General features: G+C 35.9%; 1 protein-coding gene across 1 annotated transcript in view; it reads left to right on the top strand.

Moving 5' to 3' along the window:
• Nucleotides 1-24,521, top strand: part of eipr1 (EARP complex and GARP complex interacting protein 1) — a 41,557-nt gene extending 17,036 nt beyond the window's left edge. Inside the window, exons 7-9 of the mRNA XM_088626537.1 lie at nucleotides 16,351-16,518; nucleotides 19,422-19,589; nucleotides 23,844-24,521. Of these exons, the coding sequence (XP_088482663.1) occupies nucleotides 16,351-16,518; nucleotides 19,422-19,589; nucleotides 23,844-24,018 (511 nt within the window). The 3' untranslated portion in view covers nucleotides 24,019-24,521. The remainder of the gene's footprint in view (nucleotides 1-16,350; nucleotides 16,519-19,421; nucleotides 19,590-23,843) is intronic.
• The last annotated feature ends 1,929 nt before the right edge of the window (nucleotides 24,522-26,450 follow it).

The following is a 26,450-nucleotide window of genomic DNA, read 5'->3' as shown; positions in this document are numbered from 1 at the left end:
GAGTGATTTAAAAACATTCATAATTACTTCATACATCAGCTGTACCTGAAGGATACGAGCATGTATTGCAGATGCATTTTTCAGAATGCAAGAAGGATAAATATGCTATAATGTATATGCCAATATTTAAGAAATATTGAAATACACAGAGAAACATTACAAACACCAGTACTTGTTTCCAGTAACCATTTGATGTGTTTTTAGCACCTCTCTGTATATGTTTTAAAGTCCCGGTTTCTCAGACCAGTTCCTAAAACACAGAAACAGAAGAATTTGATGCCGCTTGAAGTCACTGGAAGTTTTGTTCCATTGTTCTGAATCACAGACAACAACTGCAATAAGGTGCTGTGTATTCCTGGAACTTTTGTCCATTTTGTGATGTGAATTGGAGGTTTTACATGTTACTGTGTATATTTTACATTCATTCAGAATTCATTTAATAATCTCTACGAATAACAATTCAAAAAGGTTTAAATTGAAATAATCCAAGAACAATAAGGGATATGCTGACACTCCTCATAAGTACTGAAGAGTTTGCGTTGCCTTCTGCATGATTTAAGACCTAACTGTGAAGAGAGAATGAGACCATCTGCAGAAGACAATGTGTGAAATATTACAGCTACCATTTAATGGTTACCATCACCACAATTGCACTGTACAAATTGAACTGTACTGTACTTGCACAGTGAATGACCTATAACTTGTAAACCTTCAGGATATTCCTCCTTTGTGGAGGAATATGGCGTAGCAGTCTATCAAGGTCTATGGTTCACCACTGTCATACCTGATACAAACATTATACAGATTTTATTTTGGCAGTGTATCTCATTTCATACCGGAAACACTATTCTTTTCACATTTTCTGTGATTTTTAAAAAATATATACAGTATGTGTGATTTAAAACCATTTGATTATAGTCTTTAAACTTAAGTGTTATAGTTTTTTTTGCATCAGTCAGTATACATGCATATCTATGAATTTGTACAATATCATCCAAAAGTATTATGAAGACGGATTTTCACTTAACCCAATATATTTTGATGAAGCAAAAGTATTGGGGAAAGTTGGGAAATACATATATATTGTTGTTTAAGTTTTAGTCGTTGCGTAATAAGGTACTCATAAAAGAGCTGTGAACATCCTATTGACCTGTTTTATTTTGTTTTCAGTGTTTAGAGACCACAGCCAAAGTCAAAATAAAAATTTAAAGAATAACAGGCAATTCTGAAGCTGAAAGAAATATGAGACCCCTAGCTCAGAAGTTCGGTATCCCAAAATCAACAATTTGTAGTACTGTATAATGAAAAAGAAAGGAACCACAGGTAATAAGTGCCATTCAGCCAAGACTTAGCCAGCCAAGAAAAACACCTGCTGTTGATCAAAGTTTTATAGACTTTGCTAGACTTTTATAGAGTATTATAGATTTGGTGTAAAACAAAATCCATCTGTGACGTTCCTACCAACCCCTGGTTTAATGAATTCCAATTACTCCCATTAGAGCACAGATACCGACTTCCAAACTCCAAAACGAATGGATTTAAGTTTTCATTCATACCTGTAGCCATATCCTTACTTAACACTAGATTTTCATTGCAAATATTTAGGCGTGTAGTTGTTATTTTTTTCTCTCTTTATACCAACTGCTGCCGAAAAACCAAATTTTCCCCGTCTCTCCAGCTTCTCTCTTCTTGACTCAGCATCCCTAAACAAACTAGTTACGCGCATGAAACCCACCACATCTATTTTAGATCCCATTCCCACCACTTTATTCCAGTCCTGTTTCTCTTCTCTCTGTCCCATTGTCCTCAATATAATACATGAATCCTTGAGCACCGGCATTGTAGCAACGGTCCTCAAAACTGCTGCTATTACCCCCGTGCCAAAGAAGCCTAACATGGCTCTCGACAATCTTAACAACTTTCGCCCCATCTCCAACTTACCCTTTCTCTCTAAAATTCTAGAACGTGCTGTCACACTTCAGTTACATAACCACCTCATGACAAACAACCTTTTCGAACCCCTCCAATCTGGCTTCCGTCAACTTCACAGCACAGAAACCGCCCTAGTCAAAGTCACCAACGATCTCCTAATAGCTTCTGGTTCTGGTTCTCTTTCCATACTCATTCTTCTTGATCTCAGTGCTGCCTTTGATACTATTGACCATAACATCTTACTTTCTCGTCTCGAGACTGTGTTTGGAGTCTCTGACAGTGCCCTCAAATGGTTTAAGTCTTACCTCACTGATCGCTGTCACTTTGTCTCTCTCAATGGGTATAGGTCTGAAATTGGTCTTGTCAAGTCTGGTGTCCCCCAGGGCTCATTACTGGGCCCCTTGCTCTTTAGCATTTACATGTTCCCACTTGGTCAGCTTTTAAGATCACGTGGCCTCAGCTTTCATTTTTACGCTGACGATACTCAAATATACATCCATACCAAACCCGACACTGATGTGGCTGTCTCTATTCTAGCTAATTGCATCTCTGACATAAAAATTTGGATGACTCAAAACTTCCTTAATCTTAACTGTGACAAGACTGAAGTCATGCTTATTGGTACCCCCCATCAACTTCGTAAAGTCCTGTAACCCTGTCTGTAGATGGCTCTGTACTTGAGCTTCAGTCAAAATTGAAAAACCTTGGGGTTATATTCGATTCTGGCTTAACATTCGACCCACATGTACAGCATGCTGTCAAAACATCTTTTTTTCACCTTAGAAATATTGCAAGACTACGCCCTATGCTATCATTAACTTTGGCTGAAAAGCTGATCAACATATTTGTATTCTCTCGAATTGACTACTGCAATGCTCTACTCCCTGGGGTATCTAAATCTACTCTGAACAAGCTGCAGTATGTCCAAAATTCAGCAGCCAGAATCCTGACCAGGTCTAGTGCAAGTGTTCACATTACTCCTATCCTAGAATCCTTGCACTGGCTTCCGGTTAAATTCCGCGTAGACTTTAAAATCCTCATGCTCACCTATAAGGCTTTACATGGCTTGGCACCTCAATACCTGTCTGAACTTTTATCGCCCTACTCCCCACCTCGCAACCTCCGCTCTTCAAATTCTGCCCTCCTTACTGTCCCCCAAGCCCGTCTACATTGTATGGGCGACAGGGCCTTCTCCTGCTGTGCCCCCAAGCTCTGGAACTCTTTGCCCAAGGATATCAGAAGAGTCACCTTCTCTAAACTCCTTCAAATCCAGACTCAAAACCTTCTTCTTCAGAAAAGCCTTTACTTAACTGGTTCCATTCTTCACCCCTCTGCTCTTCTTAATACCACCTTCCACGGTCTCCTCTATTGTTATTGTTGTATTGCTGTAATTATAATTGTGTCCTATCTTGTGAAATCTTCTTATTTATTGTTGTAGTCTTCTTATTTATTGTTATTGTCATCCTGTAAAGCGCTTTGAGAAGTCACCTTTAAAGGCGCTATATAAAATAAAGTTTATTATTATTATTATTATTATTATTATTATTACTTATTGCCTATATGGAAGGATATGGAACCAAGTTACACTTTGAAAGTTTTCTTAGGTGTCCCTATACTGTTGTTCACCGAGTTGAACACAAGGTGTGTTTTTCTTCTAATATGGTCAAATGCATGCATGGAATTACACACAGATAAAATGTGTATTGAATTTAACGTCAATCTCATCTCAATCTAATCTTTCATACTTGATCACAAGTATACATTGATTTGACTTTTCTGTCCTAGTACCCTTGGAGGACATTGTATTTACAGCTTTATGTGGAAAAAAAAGGAATAGGAAAGAAAGCATGCTGGATCTTTTACAAATATGGATTGGCCTGTCAGGATTTGAGAAGTGACTGAAAAACACCACACAGCATGCAGTGCCTCTATATGCAGAGCTAAAGCTCTTTAGTTTAAAAAAAAAAAGTATTGGCACAGCTGTTTTAAAATTTAGAGTATAGTTGTTGATGTTCATTTCAAGAATCTCTGAGTGATCCTTTTCTTATTTGGCTGTTTGAGTACATAGATGTTTTAGTTTGATAATGTAGATGAGTATTTTAATGGCTGGTTGACTTTTGGGCAACTATAAAACAGGATTAGTTTGGTAATGGCCTTCAAGGTACAATTCATTTTTGTATAACAATATTCACCTTTTCATTTAAAATACAGCACATGTATTTTTAGACATATTTTTCAGCAGATAGAATTTTGCAGATTTTTAGTTCATAAAGAATTAGCAAACATCTTATAAAGCTTTCATTTTACCAAATGACAAAACAGAATTAATAAATGCAGCATTTTAATATTAATTATGTCTTTTGTAAGAACAAAACCTCAGGAAACTATAAAGGTTATATGTAGCAAGAAATAGGTTAGAAATGTAGTTTTTGAGTTTACAGTATGCTTAGTTCAAATAAGATGCACTGATTTCCAACTAGATAATGATTCAGAGTATTTGGCTGGTTTAGCTTGATTATAATTCAAATTGTTTATTTGCCTAGAAGTCTGTAATTGTGTCAAAAAATTAATTTAATCTAAATGATAAAATATTTTGTAGTAATTTAGACATACTGTAGTTGCTCATTGGGAAACAAAGTCATCAGTCACTGACTAAGTGGAACTCTTCAAGTCACACATCATTCACACAATGCAATGGTTGCAAACAGAGCAATGTGTTGAATTAATTTTCTGTTGGAATGATCAATAACTAGGGAAGTACAGTGGTTAGTATTCCTACCTTGCAGTGCTGGAGCCCTGGATTCATTTCCTGGTGTGCTATCATAGTAGTTTGTAAGTTCTTTCCATGTTTATGTGGGTTTCCTCTGGGTGCTCCAGTTTCTTCCTATAGTACAAAGACTTAATTGGCCCTGGTGTGAGTTTGTTTAGAAAATGGATGGATGGATGATCAATAATTTTCTTGTCAGATTGAAGAGACCAAGTAGAACCTTTGCTAATAGCCAGCTTGTTATAACATTGTTCTTCCACATTTTCCTCGGTTTCCTTGTAAATTCTATTAAATGTTAATACCAACTGTTATTTTTTTTTTCAGAAAATGACGTACTTATGTACAGAGTGCCATAAATATAATATGTTTTTAAAGAGATAATTCTTCCCAGACCAAGAATATGGTTTCCACGGCAACCTTTTGGCTATAATGCTGGTATTATATTTCCTGTCCTACATTGTTATTAGCTACCACATTGAAAGAAAAATAAGATGCATTGACATAAGTTAGAACCCACCTTGTGTTTAGGAATGTGGTTTGAGAATGTGTTTAAGAAGAACACTTTACACAAAATGAAAATAGTGGTCATGTTTACGTGTGCAACTAAAAATAAATTAAACATTGACAGTTTCAGTTTTACACAGTGCTTTCCTTTTTGCTTCCATATTTAGAAATTCTTGCCCAAAGGTAAGAGATCACATGGTTTACAGGCCCAATCACTGCAGATCAAAGAAGCTAAATAGGGGGACCTCTAAAGAAAACCAAGTTGTTGCTACAAGTGGTGATGGGGGACCAGTAGGTAGCAATCTTCTGCCTGGGCCAAAACTTCCATAACCCAATGCCATAGTTTGGTGATCAGGGACACTGCTATAGAAAGCTTCCTCATTCAGATGAGACGTCAAACTGTTTGTAAAGGGGAAAGGTGTTAACCATAGTCTCTTGGCTATTTTCCACTTAGCATCCATAAAATTCCCCCTTATTCATTTTCTTATTGTTTATATACATCAATATCCCAATTCTCCACTTGAAGTGCTGTGTATTGGAGAGGTTGGTGTGTCATGTCTGCTTTAGTGAATGAAGTCCTCACCTTTATGTATATTGCATTGTATTGGAATGAAAAAAAAACTAAATACTATTTATTATTGTTATTACAGTATAATTATTTAGTTCAAGAGGTTCAACTATGCTTTTATCTTTAAACAGTTATCATTACTACCCGATTGTGTCTGCAATAAACATATGAACTTATATATCCTTTATTGCAGGAAAATAGTGGGATCTTTAATTACTGACGATATCTTTACTGCTTGTGAAATGAGAATGAATATATGATAGACTTTGAAATGTTATCTTGCATGTGTGAAGCTACTTGATTAGCTAAATGTACTTACATAATTAATATTTTATCACAATTTGGCTTTGAATTTCCTGTTCTGTGCAGAATATGCATAATATCTTTGCACGATGATTTATTTTTTACAAAACTGTGTCAAGTGAAATCGGAGTTTCCAAAGTAAGTTAGACCATTGTTTCCATAACGGAGACATTGTTGTTTAAAAATTTAAGGTAAAGGGAAATATTCTATATTTCAGAAGACAGAATCTACTTCTGTGTTCAAAAATTGAATGACTGGCTGTGTGTACACACTTACAGACCTTTAGCCCCTTCGAGGCTCAAAACTGGTTCCACTTTATGAAATGTGTTGTCTGGTTATGTTCCAAGTCATTCACATTTCTCGGACCAGTAAGATCACGGACACTGCAAATGTGACCTATGTGTGTAGTTTTTAATAGGCTGATTCTACTAGTATGCATACAATTTTTTTCCAAAGAAATGTGTTTAAAAATGAACGCATAAAGTGATATAAGTCTAATTAATTCATGTTTGTATTAGGAAAGTGGTTGGGTGGACAAATTAACCGACTCTTCACCCGTGGTGATCATGGTAGCACAGAAGCATGATGGTTAGCAACCCTGCCTCACAGATATAGGGTGCTGATTTCAATGGCCCTAACAGCAGCAGTCTTAGCCTTCATGTGGGTTTTTACCCTGTGAATCACTCTGGACCACCTAGGTTTCCTTCCACCAAAGACATGTTGGCTACTTGATTGGCTTTTCTTTCCTCCAAATTGTCAGTTTCTGAGAGGCATTCAATTAGTGTTCATGCTTTCTTATTTGGGATGGGGGGGACTTTTCCCCAGTAAACTGGTAGTGGCTATGTGACAATAGAGAAACTGAGACAAATGTCTCTACCATAACGGGTTGCGTTACCGCTTCTTCTCGTTACTGGCCTTTATGATGTTCTGAATTATGTTTAAAACTATCCACGCTTGACTTAATGGTATGGCAGAGTGCGTCTTGTACAAGGCACAAAAAAGTGGATTACTACAGTATGTTCACAGGACAATATTGCAGAAAACAGTGCTTTGACAAACAAGCTGTAAAATTATTTTCCATTAGGTTTATTATGCTTGCTGGGAGAGGCTCTGGCTCCCCATCGACCCTGTATTGGTTAGAAGATGGATGGATTATTTTCACACTCTTTCTATTTTCTTAAAGTTTAGAAGTAAATTTAGGGGGGACAAGTTCTTGCAACAGGAGTGCAAATATGTATATGCTGTATATATTCACAGCATATCTGTACTTAGGAAGTCCGTCCACAGCTTGGAGGCAGTTGTTTATATGACATTTCAGACGTTCACTATGCCTGTCATAAGGGATGTTCTTTCTGTGCATCACTCTGAGGTTCCATTTGGACATGTGCACAGTGTGAAAACAAACACAGGCAGAGTTGTTTCCGAGGCACACTCCAAGTCCCCTGCAAGCTTTGGGATATATGCATTTCCCTACAAATACATTATTGTTTTCGATAAACTATTGTATTTCTTAATTTCATTTTCACCATCTTTAAAGTTAGACTTAGGATACAAAATATGTTTCTTTAGAAAGGTTGTAGACTTTCTATAGGCACTGTTTCTCTCTTTATGAAAATACATACAGTGTTGTGAAACCGTAAGCACACCCCATGAAAAGGTGTGCATTTCTCAACATATTTGCATGTATGGAAATTTTATCTTCATTTCAACAATATTGACAGATAAAGGTGATCTAATTTAACAAATGACAATGAAAATTATTCTTTGCAATCATTTATTCAACCAAAAAAAAAGTCAGAAATGCGATTGTCTGCTGTGGAAAAAATAAATACACCCCTAGCTTCAATAGCTGGTGTTGCCCCGTTTGGCAGAAATCACTTCTTGTAAGCGTTTCTTGTAATTGTCTATCAGTCTCCTACATCGACTTGGAGAAATTTTTGCCCACTCCTCCTTACAGAACTCCTTCAACTGTGTGATGTTTGAGGGCTTTCTTGCATGTACTGCCCGCTTCAAGTCCCCCCCACAGCATTTCTGTGGGGTTAAGATCTGGGCTTTGACTTGGCCATTCCATAACCCTTCATTTCATCATCTGTTTGAACCATTCCTTTGTGGATTTGCTTGAGTATTTTGGGTCATTGTCTTGTTGCAAGGTCCACTTTCGGTTCAGCTTCAGCTTTTTGACAGATGGCCTCACATTCTCCTGAAGTCCTCTCTGGTGCAATGTGGAATTCATGGTTGACTCTATGAAGGCAAGCTGGCCAGGCCCTGAGGCAGAACAGCAGCCCCAAACCATAATGCTTCCACCACCATAATTTACAGTTGGTATGAGGTTCTCTTGGTCAAAGGCAGTTTTTGTTTTTTCGCAAATGTTGTTTTTCAATGTTATGTTTTAAAATTAGATCACCTTTATCTATCAGTATTGTAGAAATGACGATCAAATATCCTTTTGTCCAAAAATGTAAGAAAAGACAAAAAGACCTTTTCATGGGGTGTAGTTACTTTTTCACACCACTGTATATAGAAGGAGCAATAGATTAATATTGTCTTCTTAGGAAACAAATGCTTTACATTTTACAGTGAAAAGAAGGTTAAATATATTTGTACTTTGGTACTTTTTAGTAGATAATTATAATTGTAAAAAACATATACAGTACATGCAATATTATTATGATAAAGTCAGCTATGATAATAGATATGAAGTGAGAATATATGATAAAAACATCTTCAGACTTTTAAGATGATGAAAAATAATACTCATCCATATTCTAGGGCCTCTCAGTCAGCTCTGAGTGTGCATGGTGTTCTGTAAACAAATGCTTAGTGGCAGTGAGAACGAAACAACAACATATTGGCTATAAGTATTCCAAGACTCATGAGTCAATTTGTTATATGTGCTACAATCTAGGATTGTTTGTAAATTTGACTGTGAATTCTGACCTAATGTATCTGTCAGTACTCTTTCTATGACCTTTAAGGGACCCCTTTAAAACATGCCTTTTATGCTTTCATGAATTTGCTAGGAACCCACATCTGCAACCTAGTAAGAATAGTCTAATTATTATTTTTTTTAAGTTAATGAGTTAAAATCTGTCCGGTCAATTAGTTTAATTATCTCCTGGCTATATACTTTAATGCGTACACTGAAACTGCAATAGAACATCTATTGAGTTCATCCGTATAGTGTCTGATTTTGGACCCGGGTCTGGGAACAAAACAGAAACAGCATGTCACATCATCCTTCATCTACAGTTCTTAATTTGAAGAACATGCTTATAGTACATATGCTAATACACAGGATAGTGTTTCTGATACACCATATAAGAGTTTTTTTTTTATTTTTCAGCCATGGTTTGATTTTGATAAGCGATGAAGTGATTTTGTGCACAGCAGTTGTCATAGAAACAGAGGCTTGTGCAAGCTTTTAAAAAGATACAGTTTATCCCCTCAGCACACAGTGATTTATCACTAAACCAGGGAGACGCATGTCTTGTAATAACCGCTGTTGCCTTGAAGGGGGGATGACTTCAGATTTGGTTTCACTGTGTCCATGGACCTAGGGATGGGGGACTTAATCCCCATAACTTTGTCAAGTGTGTTATATCCAGCTTTGCAGAATCCGGATTTCAAATTTAGGGAGGAAACTTTAAAACTGTATGGATCCCAAAAAAACCCCAATTTTGTGCTCCACTTCTCCAGTTCTCATTTATACATTGAAGTTTTTTTACTTCCCTGGGGGTCAGAGGACATCTTAAAGTCAAGTTTGAAAGTGAATCTCAGTCTCCAAAATCACCAGAGGTGAATTTAAGTTATGAGAGGACTGGTGTGATGTGATTGTTGTGTACAATTTTTATAAACAAATCTTATTTTTTCCTCAGTATTACTACATTATTATATCAGTCGATTGTATTACTGTGAATCTTCAAAATGGGGCGGAGCGGTGGCTCTGTGGCTTAGGATCTGCGCCTGTGGCTGGAAGGTTGCTGGTTCAAATCCCGCAGCCGGCAGAGGAATCCTACTCCTTTGGGCCCCTGAGCAAGGCCCTTAACCCCAACAGCTCCAGGGGCTCTGACCTCAGGCTCTCTCCCTATCTGTGTGTCTGTGTGTCTCATGGAGAGCAAGCTGGGGTATGCGAAAAGACAAATTCCTAATGCAAGAAATTGTATAGGGTTAATATAGAGATGATGATGTTAAATGCAACTAACAATATCTGATATAGTTACTAACTAAATTGATAACTTATTAATTGATTTTATTATAGATATTTAACCCATTTATAAAACCATTGACTGGATAAATAACATGACACTGATGTCGTACTGCCACATTATAAGTGATAAAAAATTGCTGGATATGACAAAAAAGCAAAGGAAGCTGAAATGAGTAACTTACTATTCTAAGAGAGGGGCTTGTAGCAAAGACAAATTATCTGAAGTATCTGAACAACAAAAATGAGATGTGGCCATATCTGGCCATCTTCAAATGATTTGAAAAATGTGAGTGAAACGAGTATTATATCAAAGCTCGGTTGTAACCCATTTCCAGTTTAGGGATGTAGTCATAATTTCCTGTATCTTTGTTTTTTTACAGCACATACAACTTTTAGAAAGCTGTAAAAAAGCATGAGGTACATCACAGTAGATAACTTGATCATTTCATAATGCAGAAACAGAGATGATGTTCAGGCAAACTACTGTATCATTGTGTCAACAAAATAGAATCTGTAGATTTTTTCAACAGTTTCATGTTTCTTTTGTTTTATGAACACTCCTCCTAGAGGGGGCCATTCGGCCCTGACTCATTTGGTTGCTGTGTCCTAATTCCTAAAATTTGTGTTTGACTCTTTACTACTTTCCCACTTTCTCCACTATATGTAAATGATAACATATACAGTATATAACCTCCTTTTATAAATTATGTAATATATAAACTCTTAAGTCGTTTTCTTAATTGGTCCCTTAACAAGCTTCCCATTTACAGTTTGTATCTAAAATCTGTCTTTGCTTCTGCTTGTAATGCTCTGGATTTGTCTATATTCAATGTGATCTGCCAAACATTTGTACTCCAGTTTGCTTCCGTTTTGATTTAATCAGGAAATCTTGCCTTAGTTTACTACCTATACCAGAGTATAGATCAGTGATATAAATTATGAAGAGCATGTGTCTTAGTGTAGGTCACTGTGGTACGTTACTCATTACGTCACCCCAGTGCGAACACTTAGCCCTGTATCCTCTCTCTTTTGAAAATGAGCTAAAAAATAACCATGTGCTGATACGACATTAGGCATACGGCTGTTGAGCAGCACATCCAGGGGTAATCAAGAGTGACTGGGTGTGGTTCTCTGTACACTTTAGTTGCCTTTTATCTCGGCAACTGAAATGAAACTACTCTACTGTGTATCATTTGACAGAACACACAAGGTGATGTTGAAAAATCTTTAGATATTCACAATGAAAGTTAATCAAAGGTGCCTCTAGCACCTTTGATTATAGACAATATATAATATATAGACAATATAGTTATAGACAATATTACAACACTGATCAATAACATGGAAATGGGAAAAGTGTACTGTAGGTAATTCACAAATCAGTAATGGATGATGTTGTATCAACAATTGATCGTAAGAAATGCTATGACTAAATGGGGAACATCAGGTAAACGAGGAGCACATGCTTCCTGGTCTTATATTGTCATCTGACAAATCATCTTCTTCTGACTAGTCAGATGGTGACGGTTTATTTCCTGCGGGTGTTTTTGGGGAATGTAGTTGAGACAAGGGTCTCCCATCTTGCCTTTTACTGTCACCTTGCCACAGTAGATTAAAGTCATGGAACGACAACATTTGAAATATTGGGGAAAAAAAATAAAAGGTCTCCTTTTACCTGAGTCCCAACAACAACCTTCTCATGCAGGTCTTTCTCAGTCAAGCTGATTTGTTGCCTACATTCCTGTGACAGATTTAAATAGCTCCCAGACTTCACTACGATACTTGCCTGAAATAACAACATGTACGTACATTAAATTAACCCTGATAAAAAACTGTCTGATGCCGATCCATCAATTTCATGTAATTAGAATAAATCAGCTTTTCCCTTTGACAATTTTATTGTTCCTACCAGCAGCTCAGTACTTTGTATTTTCCATGCTGGTAAAAGACATTTCCCATCATTGATTTTTTTTAAATGAATTACGTTTAATGTATGCAAATAATGGAAAAGTGGCAGTTTAACAGTGTTGCCTTCCATCATAGTAACATTACTAACATACCAGTAAACCTTATGAATTGAAAATAGGCACCATAGGTTGGTAACAGCCTTTGCCTCCAAGGTACAATAGACAGTGTATATACGATCTCCTTTCTTTTTCAAAGTGAATACTCGGTATCCAAAGCTGTAATGTGATCAGTGAAAATATTTTAAAAATGAACATCATTTTAGAATGTTTCAGTATTTGAATAGTGCATTGAAATTTTTTGAATTATTTTCTCATATTTTTCTTCACGAGCTTCATTCATGCTTTTTAATTTTCAAGGAAAACAAATTCAGATGTTATCTTTTTGAGTTTAGAATGGAGTACTCTGTGTATTATAATACGGTATGTACAGGAGCTACGTATATTTGGAGAGATGAAACTAATTATTAACAGCCTTAAGATCAACCTTAAAGGAGAAGTAATGGTTATAAAATATGCTTTCAAATCTGAATTGGTCAACTAGGACTACATTGTGTTTCTTATATTTCTGCTGTAGCACGTGATTATTCACACCTTTAACAGTTGTTAAGAAAAAGAAAGACACCTTCTCAAATCCAATTTGCATGTTTTATTACCTTGCTTTTGTTGTTTTTCAGTATGTTCCCTTGCTAATTTTGTACATTTATACAGAACTGTCATATTGTCTTTAATGTCTTACCATCTCCTTCCATTTTTACCAGTAAACTAATAATTTCCACTATTGACATTCATTAGAGCTTTGTTGTATTTTGATTATATTACCTAGTACTTCAGCCAGGTTGAATGTACAATTTAATTTATTTAAGGAATTTAATTATTTTGCAGAAGTTTCTTCTAGATTTACTAAGATACATTAAATCTATGTGTTTTACCATTCTTGTATATACTTTAAAATGTAGATCCCTAAAAATTAAATTGTCAATAACATTACATTTAATCATTTACTTCAAAATGCTCACAACTAGCAAACTAGAAACACAGAGGGGAAGGTTTTTTGTTCTGTGATGAGCTGTGAATTCTGATCAGTAAAGATTTTGCTTATACTGGTCACATATTTGGGGAGTTATGTGAAACCTTACTTCCCTCTTTAGGGCTTTTCCTGCATGATTGCACATTGGTACTGCATGATTGGACATTGATGCACACTCCACCTGTTGGAGAGGTCTTAAAACAGTTGTTCTTCATGCCATGTTTTCCCTTCCATGTACACATTGTAGAACTACTGGTGACGAATTATCATAAGGTGCTTCACGTTGTTTCCATATCTATTATTACTAGAACGAGGCATACTAGTGGTTCTTAATAAAACAGCCTAAGTAAATAGTAACAGGGTAGAATAAGACCACTTAAAACATTAGATGTTTTGGTTACAGTTATATTATCAGTCTAAGTGCTTAATGAACAACAGAATGCATTATGGAAATTATACTCTGCTGGATTTTTCACCTGCTGAGGCTTTTTACACTAGGTTGCAGTGGGTTATTTTATGATGCTTGTTTTCCTGGACTCCCAAATTTCCACACACAGGTTTATTTCGAAATAGTTGAATACATGAGTGTTTTAGTCTAAATTGTACTTAAGTTGTTTGCAGTTTATAGACTGCGCTTTATCTGGGCTTTATGATTGTTAAAATATGAAAATAGTAAGCTGATTGTTTAAGTTATGATGTAAAAATGACAACACATTATAAGATATATTTGTAATTTTTATAGATATAGGTTGATACATTTATTTTTGAAAAGCCATGTATTGATGCACAACTAAAAATACACCTGCATCACATGTGACATCTAATAAAAAATATATAAAAATTTAATTTTAGCCTAATTGAAGTTCTGTACTTCCCCTTAGGTCAATTTGTACCACAAGTTTTAATGAGATTTTTAATTAGTATGTTAATTGCATAATGCAAGGAGTGAGATGATCACTTTTGAAAGAACCACATACGATTTGACAATCAGGAGGAGCATTTACAGTGCAGTGATAAAGTATTTGCCTCATTTCCTCTATTATTGCATATTTGTCACACAGGATGTTTTCAGAATTTTAGACAAAATCTAGTATTAGATAAAGGGAACTTGAGTGAACAAATAACACTTTATTTCATTTATTTAATAAACAAAGTTATCCAACACCCATATCCCCTGTGTGAAAAAGTAATTACACTTAATAATTGGTTGTGCCAGCTTTAGCTGCAATGACTGCAACCAAATGCTTCCTATAATTCATGATCAGTCTTTCACATTTCTGTAGAGGAATTTTAGCCCACTCTTCCTTGCAAAACTGCTTTAATTCAGAAACAGGTTGGTAGGTTTACGAGCATGAGCTGCTCATTTCAGGTCCTGCAACAGCATCTCTATTGGGTTTAGGTCTGGACTTTGACTAGGCCAGTCCAAAAGTTTCATTTTGCTTCTTTTCAGCCATTCTGATGTGGACTTGCTTTTGTGTTTTGGATCATTTTCTTGCTGAATGACCCAACTACACTTCAGCTTCAGCTCACGGATGGATGACAGGACATCCTCCTTAAGAATTTTCTAATACGGAGCAGAATTCATGGTTCCTTTAATTATGGCAAGTCGCCCAGGTCCTGAAGCAGCAAAGCATCCCCACACCATCACACTACCGCCTCCATGTTTGACTATTGGTATGATGTTCTTACTGTGGAATGCTGTGTTTGCTTTACACCAGACATAATGGGACCCATGTCGTTCAAAAGGTTCCACTTTTGACTCATCTGTCCATAGAACATTCTCCCAAAAATCCTGAGGATCATCCAGGTGCTACTTGGGAAATGAGAGATGAGCATTTATGTTCTTCTTGGTTAGCAGTAGTTTCCACCGTGCTACTAATTTCTCATGAAGCCCATTTTTGCCCAGTCTCTTTCTGATTGTGGAGTTATGAACACTGACATTAGCTTAGGAAAGAGAAGCCTGCAGTTCTTTGGATGTTTTTTAAGGATCCTTTGTGACTTCCTGGATGATTTTACGCTGCACCCTTGGAGATATTGTGGCAGGCGGACCACTCCTGGGAAGATTCACTACTGTTCCAGGTGTTCTCCATTTGGAGATTATGGCTCTCACTGTGGTTCGGTGGAGTCCCAGAGCCTTAGAAATTGCTTTGTAACCCTTTCCAGACTGATAGATATCAACAACTTTTTTTCTGATCACTTCAGGAATTTCCTTTGATCGTGGCATTATGTGCTTGTTGAATCTTTGTGCTGGCAACTTGACTCTGATGGTAAGGGTCAAAATCAGTGAGATTTATGTTGAGCAGGGCTGGCTGTAATCAAGCCTGGCTGTGGTCAATCAGCTCTAAATTATCCCTTTTACTGGGTTTATTTAACTAGGGCAATTTCGTTTTCACCAATGCCATTTGGTGTTGGATAACTTTGTTCATTAAATAAATGAAATAAGCAAAAACAAAAATGTGTTATTTGTTCACTCAGGTTCTCTTTATCTAATATTAGATTTTGGTTGAAGACCTGAAAACATCCAGTGTCAACAATTTGCAGTAATCGAGAAAATACTTTTTCACGGCACTGTAAATTGCATACAAAAGAGAGATCACTTTTTCCTATTTTTATTTACAATCTTGAAAGTATTTTGTTATTTAGATATGTAATTTTGCTGGATTGTGGTTGAGAATTGTTTTGTTCATCATTACTTTTTTCTCATAAGAACACTCTAAACACCACAAGGGATTTGAGAATACAGGATTGTAATTAAACATGTAAATACTTTAAAGAAAAAAATGGTGACTGTCCTTGTTTTACTGTAAGCAAAGGTATAAAACATTGCTTTGAGTAACAGACACCCATATATGGGGTTGTTATTATAAATGCATTGTTTTTTGCAAAGATTATTTTTCAGGCATTGCCAAATTTGACCCCTTACAAGCTACTTCACCATCCCCCCCAAAATGACATTTTTAGAAGCAAATTTTATAAAACATAAATATGTAAATTATATGAAAGGCAGATATGTTATAACTGTCAGTACTAAACACTTTATTCTTTTCTTTTCCATTTTTAATTCTTGTGTTGTAGTCAGATGTATTGTATAGAAAATGCTCATGGCCAACTGGTGAGAGACTTGGACTTCAATCCGAATAAGCAGTACTATCTGGCCAGCTGTGGTGATGACTGCAAGGTCAAGTTCTGGGACGTCAGGAACATCAGTGAGCCTGTCAAGAGCCTGGAAGAGCACTCCCACTGGTAGGAGAGGATGCTTGATCTGTGTTACCTGTCTGCATCACGCAGAGCCCTGTGGGAGTCACACAACTGCAGTCTTGCTTTGGAAGATCAGTGGGCAGTGTTCTTGCCTCTGGGCCAAAAGATCACAGATACAGAGCCCTTTTTTGGTGTGGATATTTATAATGCACACCAGGTACCAGCAGCGAAGCCTAAAGCATCTAGCATCTATGTGACTCTGTGTGCTGCAGTGCTTGCAAATCAATTCATACGCTGATGCATAAAATAAATGGCAGCACTCAGGTTTAATGTATTTATTTTTTTTAAATGTAGATGTCTGCAGAATCAGAGAAAATGTGAATAAACATACATATGTGACACTGCTAAAATTTAAACATGTAATGTTATTACAAAAATAGTTTAGGATACAAGTCTTAGATTAGCACAATCCCTGTACTGTTTTAAATAGACATAACCAACCAGAATTAGAATATCTCATTCTATAGCAACCAACCAGAATTAGAATATCTCATTCAACTTTTCTAACAAACAAGTCACCTTCAGTGTTGTCGATAATTACCAGGGTATCTTAATTACTTAAGCAAGTCTTGCTTTAATTGAAGTAATCTTTTTTATAAATGTCACTTTATACATAAAATAAACTCATTTGGCAACATATACTGTATACCAAACATGGAGCAACTCATCCTATTTTTATGAAGTTACATATCTTTAGCTCAGTATTTTGTTACTCCAAGCAGTAATACTTGTCAGTCAACAGAGCTACCTGCTAATCATTTAAAAGGAAGATCACATTATATAAATACCCAGTGACGTCAGTATTCCCACTATCTAGTTTGATCTTGTCATGTTTTACTAGCTTAGGCCAAGCCAAAAGCTCACATGGAACACCTATAAATATAAGTACTGTAGTGCTAGAAAATGGTAATAGGTTGCATTCTTCTATCTCACCCAAAATTTCCAAAGCTGTGCCCCAGTATTTTGACGGAGAACATTGTGCCGTGAGTGGTGCTGTCTTTCAGGTGAGAAATTAAAGCGAGATCCTAACAATTGGTTGGTTATTCAAGATCCCTTGGCACTGTTTGTAAGAGTAGTTGTTTTAACCCCGGCATCCTGGATAAATTCTAGTCTAGGCCTGAACAATTCGGGTCATCTGACTATTCCTCTTAATTCAACTGGTTAAGAAATTTCTTACGTCTCCACCTGATCTGCTGTGCAGATGGGCTGCCGGTGCACAATGGCTGCCTTGTTTCTTCTAGGTGGGGGTTGTACTTCAGAGATGGATGATGTGTGTCCCCTTGTATAGTTAAATTGTGTTTAGATCCTTTTGGATTTAAAAGTGTAATTAATTTATAGTGAATGCAAAATAATATTAATTTCAGTTCAGCTAGTTAAACGTAGAATTGTTTTGTGTTTTTGTGTATAGATTTGTAATCACTGTTTTATGTCGATACATGCACAGTATATTTAATGTTATAGTCTAATATCAATGTTATATTGTTTTCATTGAGTTATTTGTATTAGAATATTTGCCATCAATGTAGTAATTTATTCAGTGTTTAATTTCAAAACATGTAGGTGCACATAGACCATACTTTTAAGTAATAATATAATAAAAGCAGTTTCACTGCAAAGGAGCTGTGTCACCTGAGAGGGCATGAAACATTAAACTTCGAAACAGGATTAATAAAGGGTAAAGTATGTTATTGGATGTGGTTGTCTTTCAGTAGCATCATCTCTAATTTCAAAACTTGTTTCTTGAGTGAGCACCAACCAGCAGCCAAGAGTTCCTGTCTGAACCCGATCTTCCTTTTCGTCTTTAAAAAAAGCTACATTTTTAAATCACCGTACAACCACTTTACATTAGGTTGGCTGTGTGGAAGGCTTTAAACCAGAAATACCATATAAAGCATGTACATACATTTTTTTTCTTTTTGTCTTCTCAAAATGTTTCAGAGATGTGTGGCACATAACAAGAAAACCCTTCTGAATATGTGATATCTATAATAAATCTGATTATTAGTGTGTGTTCTTCCAGTATCTTATAGGGGAATCATTTTATACTGAAATAAATGAACTGGCAAACTATAATCTGAGTAGATGGATTAACGTGATATGTCAAAAAACCTGGGAGGGAGCTTTAATTTACTAATGTAAAATTAAATGTATCCTTAAATTAAATCCTAAAGAATATTAAAAAATCTAAGACAGGAGATGAAAGAAAAGCATAAGCCTAGAAACTTTAAAAGCAGAATAGTAATTATTTGTAAAACAAAATAAATTTCACTGATTTATTACAAATTCAGTGTTTTTTTATAAGAGTATTATTAGGAGAATGGTAATATTTTCTTTAGAAGGAACAAGTATTAGGTTTATTCTATGCTGAAAAGAGAAGAAAGAAAACACAACGTTTCGGCTGTGGAGCCTTCTTCACTTGTGAGAACCAAAAGGCCCCAGCTGTGCAATGCTAACTGTTATGCCTCCTTTTTGCCCATAAGTAACTACATAAATATGCATCATACATATGTATGTTACTTGCATATTCTTTATGTTTACCAGGCTTGAAATTCACAGCATAAATCACCTTATGACCTGTGCCCATTCAACTCTGTTGCTAATGGAGTGGTTTAGTGTTTATGCAACGCAGTTGTTCAGCTGTATCAAGGTCAGTCATGAATAATCATTGAATCACCTTTGACATTTATCTATTTCCAAAATCAGTGGACTCTATTCTTCTAAAAACATGCATACATAAGCAGACTCATAAGTTATTTTGATTCTCCGAAAATATTTATTGAAACTATCAGGTCTTTCATGAGGAATGACTGGAGTTTCAACTCTAAAAGAAATGCTAACTGCTAGGATTCACTTGCATCATGTCTCTCAGTAGTGCTGTTGTTTTGCAGGGTGTGGAGTGTAAGGTACAACCACTCTCACGATCAGCTGGTATTGACAGGCAGCAGTGACAGCAGGGTCATTCTTTCCAACATGGTGTCCATTTCTTCAGAACCCTTCGGTCATCTAGTGGATGAAGACGACCTGAGTGACCCAGAGGACAACCACCAGGAGGAGAAGTATGTCTCTTTAACTATTGAATCCAGGTTTTTCAGTTTTCTCACTTCCTGTCAGGGTGAATAAACACTGACCAGCAGCATACAGCACACCTACTCCCTGGGTTATACAAGTCTTTGCGTAATCAAGTCTTCCACAACTTGAAAGTGAGCCTTTTAAGCTGTTGATATTGCAGTGATCGTCCTTTATTTTTATTCCTACCAGTGTCAGAGAGTGAAGAAGGACAATAATTAACAGTTAATTAATTAACAGTTAAAGGACGATAAACCCATGTGGGGTTTATCGTCCTTTAACTGTTAAGAGGTGTGTGTGCTAATCACAGAGGATGTAGCAGGAGTACATAAGGTGAAGAGAGAGACAAAGGACACTCCTCCCATTTTTATCGAAGTGGAGAAATTAAATAATGAAAAAATGTTTTAAAACCCTAAAATTAGAATGAATAAATGCCAAATGTAGCACAAGCTTAAAAAATACAATGCGTTAAATAAATTAGAAATATATGTCAATTAATTTATAAATATTGTACATTTCATTACCCTTCACTTTGGAGTTCACTAATTAAACACAAAAATAAATAAACAATCCACAATAAATAAAAAAAATTAAAATGACTTGGGTGCTTTTGGGTGATATGATTGTAATATGGGTTGCTCACAATTTTCCATGAAAAATGTAATGGTTGCCACACTTGCATGACAGAAAAGTGATTCTGAAGTGCGAAATAGAGCCCTGATGAAGTCAGCATTACGAGTTGTGCGTAACCCAGGGAAAGGGTAAATCTCCCCTATAGCATTAAACCTCTGTTGTAATGTACACTTTTGTTCTTAGGTAACAAATCGGTTTGTAAAAAAATCACTTTAACCTGCATGGTTTGAGACATGACTGCCTGGTTTTAAGGACAAGAAAGCTCACTCTCACACTGGGAGGTTTTTGTGCTTGCAGTGGAGCTGGGGATGTTGGAGGGACATTAGCAAGATAAACACTGGGAAATGGTGAACTACAAAGCTGTATTTATACCCTGGAGTCAGTGATTTGTGCTTCTTGTCCTCCCTTCAACATCAAGAAAGTGAATGTTGCGTTCACAGTAAGGTACCAAATAGTAAACACATTCTGACTCAAGGATGTGATTAAGCTTCAGCGCTGTATTGCCAAGCATTATTACTTGGTTCAGATGCAAACAAAATGGCTTTACAGAATAAAAAATTAAGGCTAAGTCGCTAAAAGACAGTACCCTGTCTACAAACTGAATTATATAGAATTATCCAGTTTCCCCAGCATCAAGTACAACATAAACAGACATATACAGTATGACTTTCAACAAGCAACCTTTCTTATATATCAAATGAACAAACAATAGAGTGGGCCAAAGACACATCTGATATATACTGTAAACAAATCCCCATGTGCAAATCCCTATATTCCATATGGAATAGTTAATTTTATAATAACAAATATACAGTTAACTAAGAAAAGTATTTGTTGTTGTCTCTTTGGCAATTTATGGTGGTGGCTTCATTGACATTTCAGCCCCTTGTCCAGCTCACCGAGGCCAGAATGCCAGAATTTTACGTCCCCTCTGCAGGAAAAAAGTCACCTTTTGTTGCCTTAAAGACTTTTTTTTAAAGATTTTTTTAGATCTATTTACAGTTCCTACCCCACAACTTCCAAGTGCAAACAGTGTCCTAGAAGTACTTTGAATATTAAAAATAAAAACTGGAATAGCTTGGTTTGGTAAGTGTCCATCCCTCTTACAATAGCAGCCCTAAATTAACTGAGGTGTAACTAATCACTTTCAAAATCACACACAAAGTTAATTGGCCTCCACCTGTTTTTAATTGTAGTGATTCACATGATTCTTAGGATAAATTCAACAGCTGTTAAATGTTTCCATGTTTCCTCTTCTGGGTAGTGCATTTCAAAGCAAAGCATCAACGATGGGCACCAAGGGACTTTCAGAACAACTCTGGGAAAGGTTGTGGAAAGGTACAGATCAGGAGATGGATATTAAAAATTAAAAGGCCTTAAATATACCTTGGAGCATAGACAGGACAATAAAGAATTGGAAAGTATACGGTACCTCCGAGACCCTGCCTGAATCAGGCTGTCCCTTCAAACTATATAACGGGGTAGAAAGTTGGGTAGTCAGGGAGGTTACCGAGAGGCCAATGATAACTTTGAAAAATCTGTAGGCTTTTATGGCCAAGACTGGTTCAGGTGTGCATGTGACAACAATATTACTTGACACATCTGGTAACATGGCAGGAAGGAAGCTATTACTGAATAAAGAAGTAAGGCTTAGTAAAGCATCTCAAATGATTGCACAAATAATTTGGTGCAGCCAGTGTGTTGCAGACATCATGCAGTTGTTGCCTCAGAGAGATACTGACTTTTATATTGTAAAAGAAAAAATAACCCAGTACGTTTAAAAATGGCAGTATATGCATTATATAATGCAGAATAATGCTTTCCCTGAAGTCTTTCCACAAATCTCTGTCTCTGACATGTCCGTAGTTTTTGTGCTTTTTCATCTTTTTTTCCCTTGTTAATCGCTTGTGTTGGTTATTTACTGAGAGGGATTAATAATGCATCACATTTCATTCCTCTCACTATAATATATAGAATTGTTGCATTCAGAGACCAGGTTTTACATCCTGATGTGAACTTAGGGATCATGTTTTCGTCATAAATTTTCTTGTGAGGCACAAAGGTAATTTTCCTTACAGGAGTGAATTAACTTTGAAAGTATTCCACCTTTTCACCTTATGACCCTTTGACAGTTCTTTTTATTAATCTGGTTTTCATTTATCTCTCTTTATTTGTCTAATTTGTAGTATACATAACCATACACTTTCACTGAGCTACTATTTTCACCTCATAGCCCAACTTAACTCAACTTAGTCATTAAATAATTTAATGCTAATGTAGTAGTCTGTCACTCAAGTGTATCATGGTGAGTCATGAATGATCAGTTAATCAAAAGATACCAAAATAATTGAATTAATATCCAAAATATGTATGTTGTTTTCTCTAAACATATGTGTAAATATAATGATACACTGTGTGTTGTGTGTTGAGGGCTGGGGAGGTCAAGTCTTTTACATATCTACATGAAAAATACCTGTTATCTTTAAACTAAGGATATTCTCTGGAGTGTTTAGCAAAACTTTTTTGAGACTGCACTGTAACAAAATGACCCCCCCCCCCCAAAGCAGTATACATAAATAAGACTTCAGACTTATTATAAAATAAAAACAAAACTTAATATATGGTAAAGAAGAAGAAATCCATGAATGGACCCTTGTTTTTCAGATCTGACCACAGAACACTTTTGCAATTTGAGCAACAAAGAAAAATTTTGTATTTAAGTAAGGGATTGTGGCCTTACAGATGTGTAAATCTTTTCTTTTTATGGTATCTACCAAGCTAAAAAAATCGCATGCACGCTTTGTGGTGCAATATTTGGAAGAGGGAAAAAATGGTTCCCATTTCCTTAGCATCTGTTTAGGGAGTGATTTAGTACTGCAAAGAGTCTTTATTTTGTAAAGTTTCCCTCTTTTCTCTATGGTATTTGTGCATCATTTGCAGAATTATGTTCTGCTTCCTGATTTTTCTGGTTCAGGGTTCTCATAGTTTTTGTGAATTTCTATTAATCATAGTAGTAAATGTTGTGTGCTGTTAATTTATTACAGGTAAATATTTCTTAATCTTTTAAATTTGGTGCCTTGCTTATGACTCTTCTTCATTACTGTGCCTTGAATAAAGGAAATATGTGCCTAGAAGTGTTACTGCTCTGTATTACTAGACAAATAGAGCATAGGTAATTTATTTCTTACATTTTCTTTCAAGGCAAGCTTGAATCAGGACCTGGTTTTCTATTTATAATTATATTCAATTCTTTACACCTCTTGCATGTAACTATAATTTGATAATAGTTTATCTGAAACCCCATTTACCTGAATATGAATCTTCCAAAATAATTTCCCATCTTCAACAAACTACATTCATGCACATGCATTAGTATGTGCATACATTAGTATGTGCATACATTACTACAGTATACAGTACATGTTTCCGCCAATCTATAAGATATTGTAGGAGTTACATTTCATGTTACTTGAATTGCTTCTAAAACCTTTTGCCATTCCAGATGTTTAGCATAGAAACTTCTATTATTTTTCACTTCTTACTAGGCAAACGTTTTATAATAGTAATGGATTTTTAAATGTTGTAAAAATGTTGTTGTTTTTTCATTGCAGGAGTAAAGAACCACTCCAGGACAGCATAATAGCTACTTATGAAGAGCATGAAGACAGTGTCTATGCAGTTGAGTGGTCATCTGCAGACCCCTGGCTGTTTGCTTCATTGAGCTATGATGGCAGGCTTGTAATAAACAGAGTGCCGAGAGCTCTGAAATATCGCATTTTGTTGTAAAACCCTGAAGAAAGAATTATAATAAATTTCCTCCAAGTCTTCTGATGTACAATATGTAAGATATTGCTGATCTTAAAATCTTAGGGAACATGGGAAAAATATATTGCATATCAGTGGAAATTCTTATATGCGCATACAGTACATATAACACTTGTTACATTTTTCAGTGTGTTTACCTGTTTCTTTTGGTGTTACCATCATTATATTGGGTGAACTGTTGCTGAGACTGTCTAATTTTGTGATCAAGTCATTGAAGAACGGCTTCTGTATGCCTCATGTGAGCAGCCAAGTATTCTGTCATAAAATAGTAACAGAAGAAAAGAGATATTTTGATGTTCTAATTATGTCTAATTATGCCTTTATATTTTTACCTGTGTATTATGGGGAAAGTAAATTTATATGAGTGTACTAGTTGGAAGTTAAAATGTTTAAAACATAGGGTAACATCTACTTTAAAAATTACAATCATTTTAAAGGTTCTAATACAGTTGAACAACTCCTTATTTCTGTCTATTGTTTTTAACTTTACTGAAATGCGAAAGTATTTGCAAGCAACAGAATTTCCTGATCAGGACAGATATCATGTTCAAATTTGGCCTATACAAACAAATAATGTAAACAGTGACAAATCATGGTGAATTTTGATCCAGAAAACCCAACCTATTTTCATGAGAACCCTGGTTAATAATTGGAATTTAGAGGACATTGAAGGACATGAAGCATTTCCCAAAACAAAATATTCAAGGTTTTAAAGTTGAAAAGATATGTCAGATAGTCTTAAAAAATCGTTTTGCTTCTATGTTTACTGCAGATGAGTTTAAATGCCTAAAATGTAAAAACAGGAAGGATGAATTAATAAAAGAAGCCAGGCTACTTTTTTCATCCAAGCATTATAACACACTGAATATTTTATTGTGCATGAATTTGACAGTTATAACACTCATTAGTGCTGCAGACACATATGATGGTTAGTTTTAATTGCAGTTTGACTTGCAGTATTTCTTGAGTTCTTACTGACAGAGGATGTCAGAGGTCTTCATTAGTGATGTTAAAGCTATCGAGACAGGTTTTAGGAATATGTAACATTTCCTTACCTACATATATATATTGTAGATTTTTTCAGGAAATATGGATGAAATTTTTAAATAATTATTTTGCTACGGAACAGCACATGTGGTACCATGCTTCCAGCATTTCCCGTCTTCTCCTGAAAGAAATTGAAAGAGATCTTGCTGTTTGGACAGGAGGTGTGACAGATTTCAAGTGATTTAGTGCTTGGTGTGTTTGGGACTGTGTTAGTGTCTTGTGCATTTTAGTGCTTGTGAGTTTGACTGGATGCATGTTTAAACATGGTGTGAAAGGGTTTGCCCAGGGGCCCGGTGGAGAGTGAGTGTCAGAAAGATGTGAGACTAGCTGACAGCTGAGGAGACTGGCACGGTGTGAAGTCCTTAGAGGAGAATGGTGCCTTGGAGGCTGAGAAGCACAACCGAAAATGCCACATATTTAAGGTAAGAATCCTCATGCTCAGGCTTATACGAAGGTGATTAATTCAACTTGAGAAAGAAAGCTATTGTTCCCTCTCTTAAGTTGCAGAGAATAATAAAATAAAAGCAGTTCCTCATGATGTATAATATTGATCAGTGAGAATCCCTAAGTGATTTTAAGCAATCTATAACTGTACTGGCGAAGTGGGTCAGGTTTACTCTAGAGGTTCACAACTCTTTCCCTAGCTCATTAACAAACACGATCCATACCCTAGGAGGTGTAGTTATTGTAAAATGTTGTGTCTCTCTCAAGTCTATATTTTTTTTCTAAAGAATAGGTTCTTCAAAACAGCAATTTTATATTTTGTTTTTTGTATTGAATAAAGAAAGACACATTTTTATGGATTTTGGTCTTTTGATTATCCCTTTTCCAACCAATCTTTTATTAATAAATCTTTTTTATTATTAGTCATTCCCTTCAAATCACCATCTTTTATACAATATGTTTTCACATTCTCTGAGGGCATTTGGCCATGTTTTAGTTGCAGTGACATGGATTCTGCCCACTATCATTCAACACTAAAAGCACAATAATTGGAAAACTGTAGTGTAACTTGATAGTGTACCAAAAACAAATGAATGGATGACATCAGAAAGCATGCAATGTGCATGATGGTTAGACCGCAATTTTGTCATACATACATCTTAGGGGTTCATAGCTTGGGTCTTGGAGGCCTACACACCTGTTGGTTTTCATTCCAGTAAAGCCTAATGACCTAAATGAAGCATTAATTGCCTGGATTTAAATTGTCTTTTTACTCAAGGTTTTGGGCTTAAATTCCTGAAAATGGCAACACGTTCAAGAGCTGAAAACAGTTCCCAAAGTAGTCATATTAAGTCAGTTAAGGTTTCAGTTGTGTAACTGAGTGCTTTGCTAGAGCAAAAACC

Source organism: Lepisosteus platostomus, chromosome 3 (genome assembly GCF_059453375.1).
Source record: "Lepisosteus platostomus isolate fLepPlt1 chromosome 3, fLepPlt1.hap1, whole genome shotgun sequence".
NCBI classification, from domain to species: Eukaryota; Metazoa; Chordata; class Actinopteri; order Semionotiformes; family Lepisosteidae; genus Lepisosteus; species Lepisosteus platostomus.
The sequence above is the reverse complement of the archived record's forward strand: the minus strand, read 5'-3'. Positions and strand labels throughout refer to the sequence as shown.